Source organism: Aulonocara stuartgranti, assembly GCF_965226115.1.
Source record: "Aulonocara stuartgranti genome assembly, chromosome: 4".
NCBI lineage: Eukaryota > Metazoa > Chordata > Actinopteri > Cichliformes > Cichlidae > Aulonocara > Aulonocara stuartgranti.
The window spans coordinates 1,615,816-1,632,597 of NC_138942.1; the positions used below are offsets into that span (position 1 = coordinate 1,615,816).

General features: G+C 48.4%; 1 protein-coding gene across 5 annotated transcripts in view; it reads left to right on the forward strand.

The window, feature by feature from the left end:
- The first annotated feature begins 696 nt into the window (after positions 1-696).
- The window catches only part of LOC309704144 (CASK interacting protein 2), a 54,490-nt gene continuing 38,404 nt past the window's right edge, over positions 697-16,782 (forward strand). For 2 of the 5 annotated variants that reach the window (XM_082529136.1, XM_082529139.1), the window contains exons 1-2: positions 697-1,014; positions 3,322-3,720. In XM_082529136.1, coding sequence (XP_082385262.1) covers positions 3,627-3,720 — 94 coding nt within the window. In that variant the 5' untranslated portion in view covers positions 697-1,014; positions 3,322-3,626. Of the gene's footprint in view, positions 1,015-1,053; positions 2,038-3,321; positions 3,721-16,782 lie in introns of those variants that run through there. The other 3 variants (XM_082529138.1, XM_082529140.1, XM_082529137.1) reach the window with 2 other exon arrangements.

Below are 16,782 nucleotides of genomic sequence, written 5' to 3' on the forward strand. Positions count from 1 at the left end.
GAAATAACACAAAGAATCAGCTGGAAGCTGAACATTTGGCTTGGAAAGACAGTTCTGGCAGCAGTTTAATCAGATCATTGAAATTAAAATTTGTCCTGTTATAAACGTTTCTGTTGGGAAATGTTGGGATTGTGACAAATACACGCCTACATTTAATTACTCAATAATTTTTAGTCTGAACCCGAAAATACACAAAATTCCATACAGGCTTTGACTGAGTGAACTCATGAATCAGCTGCCGAAACAGGTTAAATAGCTTAAATGAAGTGGAACAGCTCTGAGAAATAAAATAGAATATGAGTCTTACAGATTTCTATTATCACTCTTGCTCTGCATAACAATAAATAAAGTAGTAGTAGTAAAACTATTTAAAAATGTATAATAATACTAATAATGATTCTACTACTACTACTAATAATAATAATAATAATAATACCCAAAATTGGGAAATTACCACCTCAAAGCAGCTAAAACTAGAAATAAATATAAAAAAAGATCTTAGATAGGTAAACTTTTTTTTTTACCTGAACTACCTGAAAATACACAAAACCTCATCAATAATCCAAAATGTAAAAAAAAAGCTAAAAAAAAACAAACCCTAAAATTATAATTTAACAATTTAAAACCATTTTCAGGTTTATTTTGAAAATCTTGTGCGGAAGTTTGGCGCTGCGTTTACGGAAACTTGACACCGTCGAGAGATTCGGGAGAATCCAGCGGAGAGAATGTGGCATTCAGGGAGAGGAGGGAAGACAAGATGAGCGACGGCAGCCGGAGGGCCGTGTGAAGTACCAAAGTCCGAAATCTGGATGAAAGTCTTGTGGGGGGGTTTTCCTGCGTGGGGGTGAAACTTTCATCTGACGCTCTTGGAAGTTTATAAAAACGCGTGGAAACGGGATTTTCCTGGAATACTAATGCGCGGATAAACGCTACTTTGGAATCTTCCTGAACACCGACGCCGTGTCCGTTAAATGTCGGGGATTAAAAAGTTTCTGCGTGTTTACTGAAGAGGCGGTAAGTCTCGAGTCCACTTATCGTGAAACAATGTTTCTTTTAAAGCTGTAAATGCGGTAAAAGTGACCCGTTAGGTAAGTCGGGTACAAAGGTCGGCGGTGTGTTTACATGCCAGCTCCTCGCCACACGTCGAGTCCCCGTCACGCTGTGGACATTTACACGAGTTTATTGCTAATCTGCCGAGTTAATGTTATATTAATAGAAACTTTCTAATGTGTGGACACTGGTCTCCAGTTCGGCTCGTGTTTACATCAGCAGGGATCTCTTTAATGCTCCAAAGTCGGTGATAGATGTGGACAACGGGGCTCGCTTTATTACTAAATCGTGAGTTTGTGAAACCTTACAGAGCAGTGTTGATAATATGTTCGTGTCTGAGTTGAACATCAGGGGACGTCTCATGAATATGTTCCGCGTACTTTATGATGATGCTTTTATAGAAAGAGCACTTTTAAATGGAGTCTGCGTGTTAAATGCTCCGAGCAGTCGATCCTGCAGCAGCGCAGCTTGACTTCAGACTAATAACTGTCAAGTGATTCGTGTTTGCGGTAATAAAATGATTTATTTAGCTCCACCGTGGAGTCCCCGCAGTGTCTCAGAGAAATTTATGTGCGTTGTTGCTCTTGTCATGAGTGCAGCGAGGAAAGCAAACGCAAAGGGGGGACGTGATGGGTGTAAATGGGAATGACAGCTCTGCTTAGGCCCTGTGCTCCTCTGTGGCAGCCTGGTTATGTAAGAGGGGAGCAGGGAGCTCAGTGGTGTGTCGGGACTGGCTGCAAACACTCCCCAAAACACTCTTTCTGTTTATGTGGCAACAGAGTTTGTGAGGCCAGGCTGGTGTTTCAGGCAGAGCCGGGGACCGACCCGCTCTGCCAGCCTCCTCCTCCTCCTCCTCCACCCGTGTGTCTGAGGCTGCGAGGCCACTGGCCTGGAAGAGTTTAAGTAGAGCTCAGATGAAGTCACGTCCACAGTGAGTGCCCAGAGGGGAGCAGCGAGCCGGCCCACTCGTCACACACTCGCAGTCAGGTGACTTTGTGAAAAATGAGTTTGGTGTGTTTACACAGCAGAGGCAGCCGGCGAGTGTGTGTGTGTGCGTGTGTGTGTGTGTGTGTGTCTGTGTGTGTCTGTGTGTGTGTGTGTGTGTGTGTTTGCTGAGCTGTAATTAAACCGAGCTCTCATGTGGCAGCAGGTTAAACTCTCACTCAGCCCGAGCTCGCAGCTTACCTGGACAGGTAAGTCCCGCTGTACGACACGGCGCTGCAGATGCAAAAGATTCAGGAAATGTTTATTTCTGACATATGACAGAATACATGTGTGCAAATGAGAGGGAGAAACAGGTGAAAGGTGAACACGGAGGGAGCAGAGATCCTGGGTGAGCTCAAACACCAGGGGTCAGCCATCGGAGGAGGGTGCAGGCAGGTGGAGAGGAGGGACAGAAGGGGAGGAGCAAGAGGGGAAAGAAGGTTTAAAGATGGTTTGGAGACGGAGGAGGCCGAGCTGAAGATGTTGGACAGCAGGGACAGGGTCATAAATGAGGCCATCAGAGGGGCAGCTCAGAGTCAGGGAGGCTGAGACGGTCTGAGCGTGTGCAGAGGAGGGAAAAGGAGGACCTCAGAGGAGAGGATGCTGCGATACGAGGAGCTGATTGGATGTGGCGAAGAAGAAGAAGCAGGTTGTCCTCGTGCTCTGGTTTCACAACAGATGTTTGCAGGAGTGGCTGAGGTCTGTTTCTTTGCAAAAGTGTGAGTGATTCCATCATGTGCGCTTTATGATGTGAGGAGGAACGTGCGCGCGCAGCCAGGGTAGTGTTGATGGTGTTCATGCCCTGAGGCCGCAGCAGCGTTAAAGCAAATCACTGCACAGGCTCAGGAGCACCGCAGGGACCGCCCACCAACAAAAACCAGTGAAACAGCCGTAACCCCCAGCATCGTCCCCGGGTCCGAGCTCAATAATGATGGACTGCACTGTCCCTCAGTCTGACCAATCAATGAGGGGACATCAAGGACAGCGGGGACAAAGTTTTCCTTGTGCACTTAATAAACAGTGTAATGTGTGTTCACAGTAAAAGTGATAGGTGTGTTCACATGTTAGTGGTGCAGCGCTGCAGTGTGTGGTGATGTCACCAGGTCTTCCCAGCATCTCGCTCCTGATGCTGGCGCCCTCGTGAGCGCACCTGTGCTGTGTTTGGCCTGAGAGCTGCAGCGCTGTAGCCTGAGCTCAGATCGATCGGTCGTGCAGCTGTCAGAGTTTTCACACTGCTTCCTGTGCGACGCCTCTGAGGCATGAACTGATCTGTTTTTCTCGTTTCAGGCTTCCACACAGCCCCCACCCCCCGCCGACCCTGGAAATAACAACTGCCTGAAATAAAGAGAGCGGGAAACTAAGCTGCAGAGATCTTTCTCTCCTTTTATCTCTCCTGGTGCTCAGAGGAAACCTCACCGAGGAGTTTTTATCTTCACTTTGCTTCCTGGCTGTCAGCTGAGCGTCACAGGGAGGAAGTGGAGGTCTCACCTGAGGCAGGTGCACGTCTCCGGTGCTCAGCATGAGGCCCTGAGGAGGCAGCGGGATTTACTGTGAAGCTGGTTGGATTTTAAGGAGGAGGAGGAGGAGGGAGCATGGGGAAGGAGCAGGACCTCCTGCAGGCGGTGAAGAGTGGAGACCTGTTGTCCACCCAGAAGCTGCTGTCCAAGCTGAAGACCAACAGGAACAGTAAGTACGCCGGAGCCGATTATTCAAAACAGACACTCAGAAAACGAATCAAATGTCTGAGCTGCTCGTGTAAGTGGGGCGAGGTAAAACTGATCTAAGGTCAGACGCATCCCAACATCGACCCGTCGCACCATCAAAGTCAAAGAGCTCCTGTTTCTGTTAACATGGGACGTGTTTAAACATGTTTCTGTCCTGCTGTGACTAAAATCAGAGTTTATGGCGTTCTGATTTTGTTACACACTTTAGATGAACGTGGGAATGCTTTTTTCTCTGCACTCGTGGCTACGGCTCGGCCATATTATACCGTTCACGGTAATACCGCTACAGTGTTAGGCAATGATAAGAAAATGAAATACGGCGATAGAATATGGGCATGCGCAGTGCCTTTGTTTTCATACGCTAACTAACGGCCGAAAAGCATGGCGGCGACGGAGAATGAGAAGGAGAAAGCGGATCGTTGAGTGAAACGGATGAACCAGAACTGGTTTGTAAAAATGCTGCAACTTCAGGTTTAGCTTTCGTCTGTCAGATACACAACAAAGCAGATTTTTTTTGTAGAACATGCAAGCGGCCGTCGTTATTGCCGTATTTGTTGGACTAAGGTGCTCGTAAATCTGGGAGTAATCTGGGTCCTAAAGTCAAACGAACACTGCAGCATCACTGAGAGTTAAACTGTCTAAATTCTTTCATCTTTAATAAAATGATCAGCGTTGCTGCTTTACCAGGTGTAACTATGAAGTTTAACATCCAGGCAACCATGAAAACAGAATTCATTACATTTAACAGAGTTAGAAGTTAGCAGGAAGTTAGCTCGCTAGTTTCGCTTGTTACCCAAACATGATATAGCATGTTCTGACTGAGAGATTTCTGAAGCATTCAAACGTACAGCTCTGCTATCACTTCCAACATAAATGAAGACAGGAAACTAAACAGCAGTGACGTTTGTAGGGTTACTGAAGTTGGGCTAGCTGCTATATAATGATGTGCTACGTGATCGCTAGCGACACAGCTATGTTAGCGTAACATAAACAGTGAAGCTGGAGGACGAACACTAACACTTTTCCACTTATAAAAGTTAACGTTAAAGTTCCTGATAGTTAGAGACAAATGCAATCGCATGGCAGGATGCTGTAAACGGACCAAACTTCAGTCAGGAGAACAACTGAGATAATCCATCCACAATACGAGGTTAGTCATTAATATACTGCAGCAACATGGGAACAGAGCAGCTGCCAGAGAATTCAACATTAATGAATCAATGGTACAGAAGTGGAGGAAGCAAGAAGAATGAGTTTAATAAAGTTTGATTTATCTGACTGCTTTGTTTCGCTTAACGTGCCTTATAATCCCGTGCAGCTTATGGTCCGAAAAATACATATTTGACTTTTTTATTTGGCACACTGCAGTTTAATGTTGCAAAGCTCCTCTTTTTAACTTCAGTGGATATTATACATGGTTAACTCAGGATATGTCAGCACATTTATATAGCTTTAATGCACATAAAAACAGCTGCTTGTTTAAGTGAAATAAATGGATGTTTTTTTGCACTAGTAAAGTTGTGGAGTTGTATTTTGTCTCGCATCAGTTATATCGTCAATTATATCGTTTTTGCAAATTTTCAAATATATATCGTGATAAATATTTTTGCCCATATCGCGCTGCTCTACTGGTGGCCTTTCTCAGTAACAAACGTAAAGAAACTGAATCACGGCATCGGCTTGTGTCATAAAGCTGCCGACTGTGCAGGGTCGTCACAGGGCTCGGAGAGGCTCCTGCTGCTGTCACACAGACTGAAAGTCTCCGGACGGTGATGCCGGCGTTTCCTCTAACAGCAGCTCAGATGTGGAGGAAGCACTTTTGCGTCTGTTCTCTTGCGTCGGGTTTTTGGGGTTTAAGTGTTTTCATGTCAGTGGAAAGTGTGAAACCAGAGCTGACCCAGATACCTGCCGTGGGTTCGGCTTTCTCTCATCAGACGCTCCTCAACACTGGCTTCGCTGACAAACTGAACGAAATGACTTGACCTAAGGATCCGCAGTGCATCGCACAAACGTGTGCGCTGTGGGCCGTAGCACACGTTCACTTATTCTCTACAAACGTGTAAACTGTGCTGCCTTCACAGTGTGGAGCATCTGCAGGCTTTTGCACACGTCTGTCCCCGAAATTGATGTTGGGAGCACGAGAGAGAACGGCGTCGCAAATCTTGGATACAACAGAAATGTTTGTTTGTAAACACGTTGATTTGGATCTGGTCCATGATGTCAGCCCTGCAGAGCACAGCGCTGAGCTTCGATGGAGACGGGTTACTCAAATCCACACAGACAAAACTTTATGGAGCACAACTTGAATATGCGAGACGTAATCTGCTGCTAAGTTTGGCCTCTTATATCAAAAACCTTTGTGAATATTTCAGCCGTGTTTCAGATAAAAACCTGAAGCTTTCACTTCGTGTTCTTACTCTCAGAAGAACTCAGACTGTAATCACAAGTGTGTGTGTGCGTGATGAGCCTAGTGGTCGAGAGACAGGAGACAGGAAGGGTAACTGGTTAGCAGCAAGTGAACTTTCAGAATAAGAGTGCAGGGGTGGATGAGCATCGCCATAAGACAGGATGTTCCAAAGAAGTCAAACATTTGTTTAGTGTGTGAGTTAAAGGAGGCGCGTGGATCAAACCAGTGCTGTGTTCGTGTCAGCTGTGTGTGTTTGGTGTTGTTTGCCGCCACAATCACAGTGTCGCGTCATTTCACAGTAACAGGTAATCATGTAGCGTCTCTGAGGGGCGGTTCCCCAGCTCCCTCAGGGAATTCCCGCGCTCTGTCACATGACCCCCACCAATTGTTCTCACCTCGGCGCGCCCGATCCATCACCTGAGCACATCACGCCACCGCTCCTTAAACTGCTGTCTCACAGAGGTCAGATGTCCACTCGCCTCCGTTTTTCGCATTCGTCTGATTTTCAAGTGACCCGGACTCGTCCTCCTGACATCTGGCGCTCTGATGTCGCCCCCGACCGTTATCACCCAAATCACAAGGAGCTCCCAGATGGTGGCCGGCCAGGATTAAGAGGATTTATACTGCTGGTTGGGGGGGGGGGGCTCTGTTTATCTGATGCTGAAGAACCTGCTTCTCAGAGCTCTGATGTTTACAGTCAGCACGCTGACTCTGCACTGCTCTGTTGCTCAGATTAGACCAAGACTAATCCCATAAACTCAGCTCAGGCTTTGTGCGTCGCAGGTCCATCGTTAGTTTGGTGTTTCTGCAGGTTTTGGACGCAGCAGCTGTTGGATCATTTCACAGCGTTATTCACTGTGGGGAAAGTTCCCTTTGTATTAACTGTAAAAATGGAAAGAAAGCTGATCTGAAGCTGCTGCAGAGCGGCAGCGTTCACCGTTTCTTATGTTTGGAGTCGACCCAGTAAACGATCGGGAGCATCGCCCCGTCTGTGCTTTGTGACGGAGCAGAGGAAAAGCCAGAGTCCCTCTCAGTGACTCAGGGGGTTTCGTCTCAGTTATAAAAGCAGACGTGAGTCATGGTCTCTGCGAGGCTGTGTGGCAGCTTAATGGCTCTTTGTAAATAATGTGAAATTAGTCATCGGGAAGCATACAATGCAACGCTGCAGTGGAGCTTTTCCTTCTGGGAAAATCCCGGTTCCCCTGATACAGGTCCTGAGACCTGTGAACGGCCCAGAGAGCGTTTGGCTCCAGAAGAAGGCCGGGTTAGAGCGGAGCGCTCTCGGGTGTCGGGTCCGGGTAAAGCGTGTTTCGTACAGAAGCGTGTAGCGTGCCGGGCTGTGGTGTTCACGTGGTCAGGTGTGCGTGCAGAAAGACTGAGCAGCTCGCTGCTGTGAGGTCACATCGGTGCAGCAGGTGGATTTTTTCATCTTATCTTCCCTGCACTCGTGCTCCACGCAGACTTTTTATCTTCTTCTACATTTCCTGCTGAGCGCCTGTAACTTTCCCCCACAGAGATCACAGCTCTCATCTTAAAGAACTTTCACTTTCTCATTTTGTGCTGCTGATGAAATCTGATGTTTCAATTCTTCGTCCTGAGTCTGAGAGGATTTTAGACCTTTGAACACAGGAAGACCTCGTCTCACAGCATCAGTGTTCTTCTGACTGAACCTGATGTCGCGTAAAGCCGTCGGAAACACAATGGCGAGCGGCGTGTCGGAGGCTCTGCTGGGACAGGGAGCGCGGGGGCTCGTCAGCGCCCACATGCTGCCTGTTTCGTGTTTTATTCAGGGGTTTGGGTTCAAACTCAGCTCAGCCAATCACGCTGATCGCTGCTGGCAGGTCTCCCGTCCTCTTCTGGACTACTTTCACGCTGCTGCTCCTTCAGTTTCCTCCTTTAAAGACGTCTCCTTCTGCTTTCTCGCGCCGGTTCTGGTCTTTATCGGGAGTTTCAGAGCTTTTTAAAAGCACCTCATCAACTTTCTCCCGTCTGCGCTGATGTGTGGAGGAGCTGGAGGCAGGAACAGACTGATGGAAGACGACGAAAACTTGAATGAGAGAGGAGGAAGGATCTAAACAGGAAAGAGCTCTCTCCAAAAATCCCTTTCTCTCTCTGGTGCACAGCTCAGCTGGAGCTGCACCAACGTCGAGTTCAGACGATGTCCATCACATCTCATTACGGTGTCTCTGAGCCATGAAGCCTTTATGTCGTCTCCTAACCTCACAGACGCACGTTTGTTGTTTGTTTCTATAAATTTGGCAAAAATTGACCCAAAGGCGTCGAGCCTGAGCAGGAAGCGTCAGGTCGGACCGGATTCTCACTGCCGTTAACGCCTGTAAACCTCAGAGACACCCGGGTCTCGCAGTCACGATGATCCTCGCTTTTCCTGCTGACGGGTGGGAATAAATGAGTTGCGGGTCGTTTGAAGCGGGAAGCATTTCAGGGCTTCACACGGTCGCGCTGATCCAGCTTTCCTTTGCTCGCTGCTCTGAGGCGGAGGTTGGCACATACAGCGGGCTGTTTGTGCAGCCAGGCGCTCGAACGAACACCAGACTTTTAAAGTGAAGGGTTAATGAGCGGGAATTTTTCACTCTGCTCCACAGCGATTTGAGGGGAAGTGTTAAAAGCTTTCAGACAGTGCGTGAAATTCTTGCTCTGTGTTTGAGCTGCTGTTGTTTGCCGATCGTACCTCTGAAAAGAAGCGCAGGAACAAAGCTCCTGTGTTTGGGGCCGAGGGGCCCCTCAGGACCCCTGGCTGTCAGGGGTTTTAGTCCTAATGGGAAGAAACATGGAGAAGCCTTACTAAGGTTTTATTTTTCTTTAAACTGAAGGCCTTGCTCAGAGTAGAAGTCAACATAACTGAGAAACAGGAGGCAGCTGGTGGGGTGGGGAAATCCTGCCCACCGGGACGTTTCCCGGAGCCTGCTGGTCATTTCTGCTGGAAATCGTCAACTTGACCAGCGATTTTGTGGCGGCCGTTTCAGAATCCACAAATCTGCATTGCACTCAGAGCACTTGGGCAACATAGACGTGCTTCACCAAAGGACAGAGTCCAAAACCTGGAAACGCGTCACCTGATGAAATGGCTGATCCACACCTGAATCCAGTCCAGAACCAGGAGCTGAACCCTGCCAGCCTGTCTCACAGTGCTTTAGGTCGGACATGAAATAGATCTGCATACTTAAAGATAATAATTTGAATATCTGGCTTCGCTCTGTATCTCCTGCTTATTAAAAGCTGTAACTGTTGCAAAGTAAATTTAAAAAATGTAATAACTGAATTAAAAGCTGATTAAACAGAATCAACAGTCAGCTGATCGGTGAGTCGTCCGTGTGCTGATGAAAACAGATATTGTGATGCTGAATCATTTGTCTGGAAGAATGTAAATACAGAATATTAGAGGACCTGAAACGGAGCCCTGCGGAACACCACAGCTGTTCATACATGTGCTGCGTCCCATGTAAAGATAAAGACGTGATCATATCAGTAAACACTGATGTGATTGATATCTAAGGCCTATAAGTGAGTTTCTTTGCTGCCTTGTGGTTGGTCAGTTACAGATATTCGCCACTCAGTCCAGAGAGCATCTTTTAATCAGCGGGTGTCTCCTCCGTCGGCCCACCAGAGCAGCCGCGACTCGTTTCCTGAGTGAAAGGCTGTAACTCGGCTCCTTGCTTTTTGCATAAACACCTTCTCCACAGTAATGAGACCGGTGTCTTCCAAAATAACCCGCCTCTGAGCGCGCTCACAGCAGCGGGGCAGGAAGCTGTAATGGTTCTGTCTTCACTTTTTATAGAGGCTTTGAAATGGAAACGAGACCATAATGAATTTGGTCTGAGGCTACGTCCTGCGCAGCGGGCTGCAGGCTGCTGGAGCTTTTCTTTATTTGCTGTTACGTAACAGATGTTCTGCACTGCGCTCTCTGCTCGGCCGCTTTCCTCTTTTGTGAGTTTCAAGCTCGATTCTTTTCTTTATGTCCGTGCAGCTCAGGGGTCGCTGAAGGATGGCACGCACGTTTCCAAGTGTTCCTTGTCCTCTCAGCTTCAGTGCTGTAAAGACGTCACGGAGGCTCTTCGAGGTCGCTGTGTTTCTGCAGGGTGTGAGGGGCAAAGCACAACAACACAAAAACTGCTCTCACCTGTTCTGAGCGGCCACCTGTCCCATAAGCCTTAAAGTTTACCCAGAATGCACTTTGTGAATCAGCCAACATCGTGTGTCTGCATCACGTGACGTGAAACACCGTGGTGGATCCTTTGCATGATGTCACAGCTTTTGTTTTTAGACTGGTTTGCGTGCAGGTTTCCACAGCAGCCCTGTGAGATGTCTGAAAACACAGCAAGCGTATGAATTTCCTCCTAATTAAAAGCGTAAAACTAGGCCACTCAGAAGGGCACATCTTCTGAGGGTCAGTGCCTTATTTTGCAATTTTAAAGCGAGTGAGTGGGATAAACACCTACATTTTTGAAGGTGGCCTCCTCAGTCCCGCTGCTCCGCCTCCATCAGGAGTCATGAAATGGTATTTAGTGTCTTCTTTTATTATTATCTTACTAAATCTTTTGTGCATCTGTGGCTCCAGTCTGCTCATTAACAACTGCCTTTTTTGGGGCTGTGGTGCAGCAGCTTTGCACGAGTCACAGTTCAAAATAATCCTTCTTTATCTTATCCTTGGCCTTTGTGCAGCCTTTAAGTTCATCCTGTGTTTAAACACGAGCTGTTTTGGCTCCTCCCCCTTTAAGGACTTCCTCTTTTTAAAGATTGGCTGACTTCTGGAAGCCTGCTGACAAGAACCAGCCATGGAGTGAGTTTCAAGTGCTGGAGTTAAAGTCGGCTGGACTTCTTCAGCTGTTAAGATTACCGTAACCTGGGTGATGAAGAGCCCAGCTCAGGAAACGAGTGTTGGTGTCTGCGTCGTTGTTTCCACATGTCCTTGTTCCTGAAGGATTTCCTGAAGATCATTTTCAGCGCTCTAAAACAAACATAAACAGCCTGGCTGCTTTAGCTCCGCCCCCTGGCTGCTGCTACAGTGGAGGGTGTCGGTGAGGTCAGAGGGGTGATAAATACACAGATCCACAGGTTGTTTTCTGCTCTTAGACGTTAAGAGGTCAGACAGATGAATCTTATATGATCAGCCCAGGCAGAGATATGACGTTCAAACCCTCCGTGTACAAGGGGCAGCCAATCAGAAGAAAGCTGGCTTAAAGGGGAGGAGCTAGAATGCTTTTTTTCTGATTGTATAAAATAAAGAAGGATGATTTTGAAGTGAGTAGATCCCGAGGACCCTACCGGTGCTAACAACGTTCCTGGTGAAATGGCAGATCGGTGCTGAGGAGCTTCCACCTGAAGCCAGCTGTGATCTGTAGCTTGCTTTGAGCCGGGCCTCTGGCAGCAAACCTTCTCAGAGGGAAAAGTTCACAGTGTTGGTCCGACTCTCATTCTGTGCTGTTAGCGAGACTGTCCTGCGTCTGACTTATGAGTTCTGATCTGCCTCTGACTTTGTTTGAGGAACCGTTCCCACCACTGAGCACGAGAGGAATTCACTGCACTCTAATTTAGGTCAGGATTGTGGTGAGATGCTAAAAAACGAGGCTTTATTTTCCTGGCCTGTGCACGTCTGTCCAGATCTGCTCGCTCTGACACTTTAACGGCGATAAAAGGCTCAGAGATGAGTGCGGTTTGAGGCCGCCGGCCCAGCGTGAAGTCCCGCTCACAGCTGCGAATTACGAGCTCCAAGTTTTACTCAGTTTTCTGCTTCTCCAGCACCCACTCCCACCCGCCCCCTCAGCCCCTGTGTTGTATCTGTGCCAGCTATTGTCCGTGTAGCAGAGCAGCGTTTGAATGCAGAGGGGAGAATAGAGACGCTGATGTCATGGCGCTGGTATGCAAAGCCCACGGCAGTACCTTCGATCTGCTCGCTGAGGCTGGAATTTGACTCTGGTGAAAACCAGCCGCACACGGAGCGTTTCCTGAAGTCTTCAGCCAAAGAGAGGGAGGCGAGGGAGACCGGCGAGGGAGACCGGCGAGGGAGACCGGCGAGGCCTCGCTGCGCTGCCAGCAGATGCTCGCTCCTGCAGAGAGAAGAGGATGAAGCGCAGTCACACCTTTACGTTGATTAGGCTTTCTCACCTCTGCTGTGGTTCAGGTTCAGGCTTCTCAGGTCACAGCTGTTTCCTTCTCCTGGATTAGCTGGTCATCAGACCGTTAGCTGTCTTCAGCTTTCAGTTTCAGGGTTTGGATAATAATCCTTTGAACATTAAATATCTGCCATCTCAGCAGGCTGGTGCTTATGATACAGGATGTACAGATGTTACACATCGTTTCAGAGGCTGGTAATTCAGCTCTGTGACACTCATACACTTCCCCTCACATACAGGACGTCAGAAGCTCAGAGAGCTAAGGTTTACAAAACTTCTTTAAATAATTCATTATCGGCGATCGTGGCTGAAGAGTTGGGCGTTCGCCTTGTAATCGGAAGGTTGCCGGCTCGAGTCCCGGCTCTGACAGTCTCGGTCGTTGTGTCCTTGGGCAAGACACTTCACCCGTCGCCTACTGGTGTGGTGGTCAGAGGACCCGGTGGCGCCAGTGTCCGGCAGCCTCGCCTCTGTCAGTGCGCCCCAGGGTGGCTACAATGTAGCTGCCATCACCAGTGTGTGAATGTGTGTGTGAATGTGTGTGTGAATGTGTGTGTGAATGTGTGGGTGAATGTGTGGGTGAATGGGTGGATAACAGGTTGTGTAAAGCTTAGGGACGAGTAAAGCGCTGTACAAATACAGGCCATTTACCATTAGCCTTAAAATGTAACATTCATTCACCTCACTGTTAATCATCCACTGGTCATTCCTCCTAAACTCATGGAAATCACATTAGAGCACTAAAGGAAGGCTGCCACGCCCGCTGACCCGACCCCCAACCCCTCAAGACTTCATTCAGACATTAAACCCTCATTCAGTGTTCTCATATTTGTTTTTGTCACCTCATTGATCAATCACAAGTATAAGAATAAAGTGATCTCTGTGGCCTAAACTGTGAATGTCAGTTCATGTAAGTGGAGGCTTGATCGGCCACACAGGAATGCCTGGTCACATGTAGCAGGCTGGAGGAGGTGGTGTACGAGGGAGGAGGTCCTGGTGCTGCGACTGTCCAGATTGAAGGAGGTTTTTGTCAGCGAGGAAAAGAGGAACGGGCGTGGAGCTGAGCTCATATCCCCCCCGAACAATATGTGCCGAGTCCTGAGCCTCCTTCTTGTTTGAGGTTGGGATAGGAAGAGGAACACACACCACGCTCCACCCTGAACCACTTTACTGGGAAAACAGTACTGGAAAGACCGGACAGAAGATCGACGGCTTCTGTCTGTCAGAGCATTTTTAGCTGAAATAAACAGTTCTGAGATAAAATGGCTTTAAAGGGAGCTTTTAAGCCAGTTAGGCTTACAGTTACATTAGATGTAACAGGCAGGACAACCAGTAACAGGCCTGCATGTCCTGTCACCAGTAAAACATGGATAATGTTTCACTGGTAAATACTAATAAAACCCTGCTGTTTAGCACTGCCAGGCTGCATCATTTATGGGATTATTTCGCAAAAAAGTAATCTATTACACATCACATTACTTAAAAGTAATGCAGGACATTACGTCACTACACTGCCGTGAGAGTAACTAGTTACATTATTTCCTTGTTAGTGTATAAAATGAGCTGAAAGGTGTTTCTCATAATTATCAGTTAACTATAAAACCTGAGGCTGCACAATCTGTGCTTCAGTGTTAATGAAAGATGAAGAGCAGCCGGAGGAAAGTAAAGGCTGCTCGTCACTGTTCAGGCTCTGGCTGCTGGGCTGGAGTCTGCATGCTCAGCTCGATAGTCACTTTGGTTCTCAGCTAGCTCAGTGTTAGCTTCGTGTTAGCGTGCTGTCGGTGCAGATGTTTGCAGAGAGCGATGTAATGCTGCTTCTGTGCTGGATTCAATTTGAACTTTGACCTCATGATCTTGTTCTTGCAATAAAAACGATTAGCTTGAGCTCAGTTTAAGTCAGCACACAGTGTGATGTTTTTGTTAAAGTGAGCACATACTCGAGTAATCTCAGCTGCCTCGTGATTAATGCCACCCGGCCCCGTTGGTTTGGCACTCACCAGTGTGTGTTTAAAGCCTGCAGGCTGGCTATAATTAAGCTGTTCTTACACGAGCAGTTTGAAGGAAAGAGTTGTGCTCCGGCACGTCCGAGCCGTTCATTCATCAGCAGCTCTCTGAGGTTTGAGTCTAAACGTGCCTCCTCTGGGACGGCGAGTGTGTCATTAACACGCTGCTGTAATTGAATGGATGCTGGTGTTTGACTCAGTGTGCAGATGAGCCCCAGGACTGCTCTGCATGTCCAGTCTCTGTGGTGGTGCTGCTCCAGGACGTTGTCATTGCAGACCACCACCCACGGCGGGGTCCCTACTGACCTGGTTGTTTTCTGGCTCTCTCCTTCTGGTGGTCTTACCCCCCCCCCCTCCCCCACTGTGCTGTGGCTACTTGTAGGTCCCAGGTTATGTGGCTGTGGGGGGGCTGGAGCAATGGAGCTCTGGAGCCCTGTGACGCTGGGTGGGCTCCAGACATTTTCATACTGCTTCCCACATGTCGTGTAAGAAGTGAAAGTGTATGTAATACAGAGCTGATCTAGGAAAAGCAAAAGCATTCAGATCATAGTACTGGTTGTAAAAGCTTCCTGACAGGATAAAAACACCAGCTGCTGTTATAATGTGAATATTTACTGTTGGCCCACTCCATTAGCTCCACCAGGCCGGGCCCTGCTGCCCCATATATTCATGAGGAGTTTGTCTCCGTGCGGTCCAGCTGCCAGCCGCTCTGGACGCTGCTCAGGCCTGTAGAGTCCTGATCAGCGTCTCCACAGCAGAGTGTGACAGAGGCGGCTGTCAGCGCACTCAGGAAACCATCTCAGCGTCCTCATTAGGCTCTGTTGACTCTGGCCTCTTGGCAAATAGCAACCGAAACACACTTCTAACCCCTCAGTGTGGAAAAAACGAAAGTTCAGGAACCTGCAGACGGTCAGAAATGCAGATTCTCCCTGTTTGATCTGAGGTTCACAGAGCCCGTGATGTCTCACTCGCTCATTTAAAACGCCTTTAACAGCTTTAAGCTCAGTGAGAGTTTTGCTCTGCGCAGGCTGCATCTGTCAGAGTTACATTACAGCCTCACCGTTTCTAAGATGCCTGTTTCCAAACAGCAAGGATGAGTTTCTCTCATGAAATCATACTTTGTGTCAGAGCTGAGTGCCACGGGGCCCACGTGGTTGTTAATCAGGCTCATTATTGTGACCCTTCATCGTGGTTGGCTATCAGCTGACCCGAGCCCCGTCCACAGAGCGGCCTGACCTGCGCACGTTTGTGTTTTCAGATTTCGGTTCAGACGATAAACGCTGAAACCTTTTGCGTGTCATGATGACCCAGCAGAGCGCCGACAGTCAAGGCTCAGGCTTTGCTTCAGTCTCCTCTCCGACCTTAAGACCGAACTGTGACCATCTCACAGGTGTGTTTGCACCAGGACGCGTTCAGGGACGCTCTCCTTGTTCCTGCCTCAGTTTTTAAGCTGATTGGTTGTAAAATTTCTCCACAGGATGGACACAACAGATCGCAGCTTCTGTTTCTGTGTCTCCGAGTTTGCAGGCGCTCGTTTCTGTCAGCCCGGCCTCAGAACAAAGTCCTTCCCTGCTTCTCCTCCATCAGTCAGCGTGCGTGACGGGCCTGTTTGTGCATGCAGAGGATGCATACATCAGCTGACGGAGGCCTTCTCTGTGTGGATACTGGAGCTTCTCATAACTCTGAGGTTCCTCTGCCTCTGCTGTGGAGTCTGCCCTTTTTCACCTCTTTGGTTGATGAAGAGTAATCGAATTATTAGAAAACATCTTCGCGTCTTGTGTTTAAAAAAACAGAGTAAATTTAATGTTTGAGGTGGTAGGTCATGTCGGTTTCACCTGCCGTCAGACAGGAAGTGACACAAAGTGACAAAAGTCAAGCATCAGCAGCCAGGACTGACAAATAACAGCAAGACTGGAGCAGCAGAAAGCCTCCACAGTGGCACGGAGCAGTAAAAGTGTGAACTGCTGGTGACGTCACCGTGAGGTGGGAGGCGTCCAGCTGTTTGACCGCAGGAGCAGACTGTGCTTTGATCTGATCTGCTGTCTCTGATCAGACCTGCAAACATGTCAGAGACATCGAGCTCCCGTCGGCCGGGTCATCCTGAGCTCCTGAGCCTAAAACCAGCCCGACTTTCCCGCCTGAATCTTCATGGTGGGAGGTTTCCTGAAGCCGCTCGTATCGGCTGCTCTCCTCAGATGCAAGTTCAGGTTGACATTTGAGTTTCCTTTTCCTTTCAAAATAAAGGACGTGGCTGCGTTCCTCACTGGAACCAAAGCTCACAGGTACGTCGATGGACCGTGGGCTCGTGCGCCCTTCGTTTGTCTGCTCAGGCTTGCCTGAAGAGCGTGCGTGACGGTTTTGTTGTGCGTTTGGAGCCTCTGTGGCAGACCTGTGTGTTTACATTCCCACTGAGCCCGCAGAGCGTCGGCGGTTCAGGCTGAGGCGAAGGAGGAAGGTCTTATCAGCTGTGCTGCCAGCGTGACGCC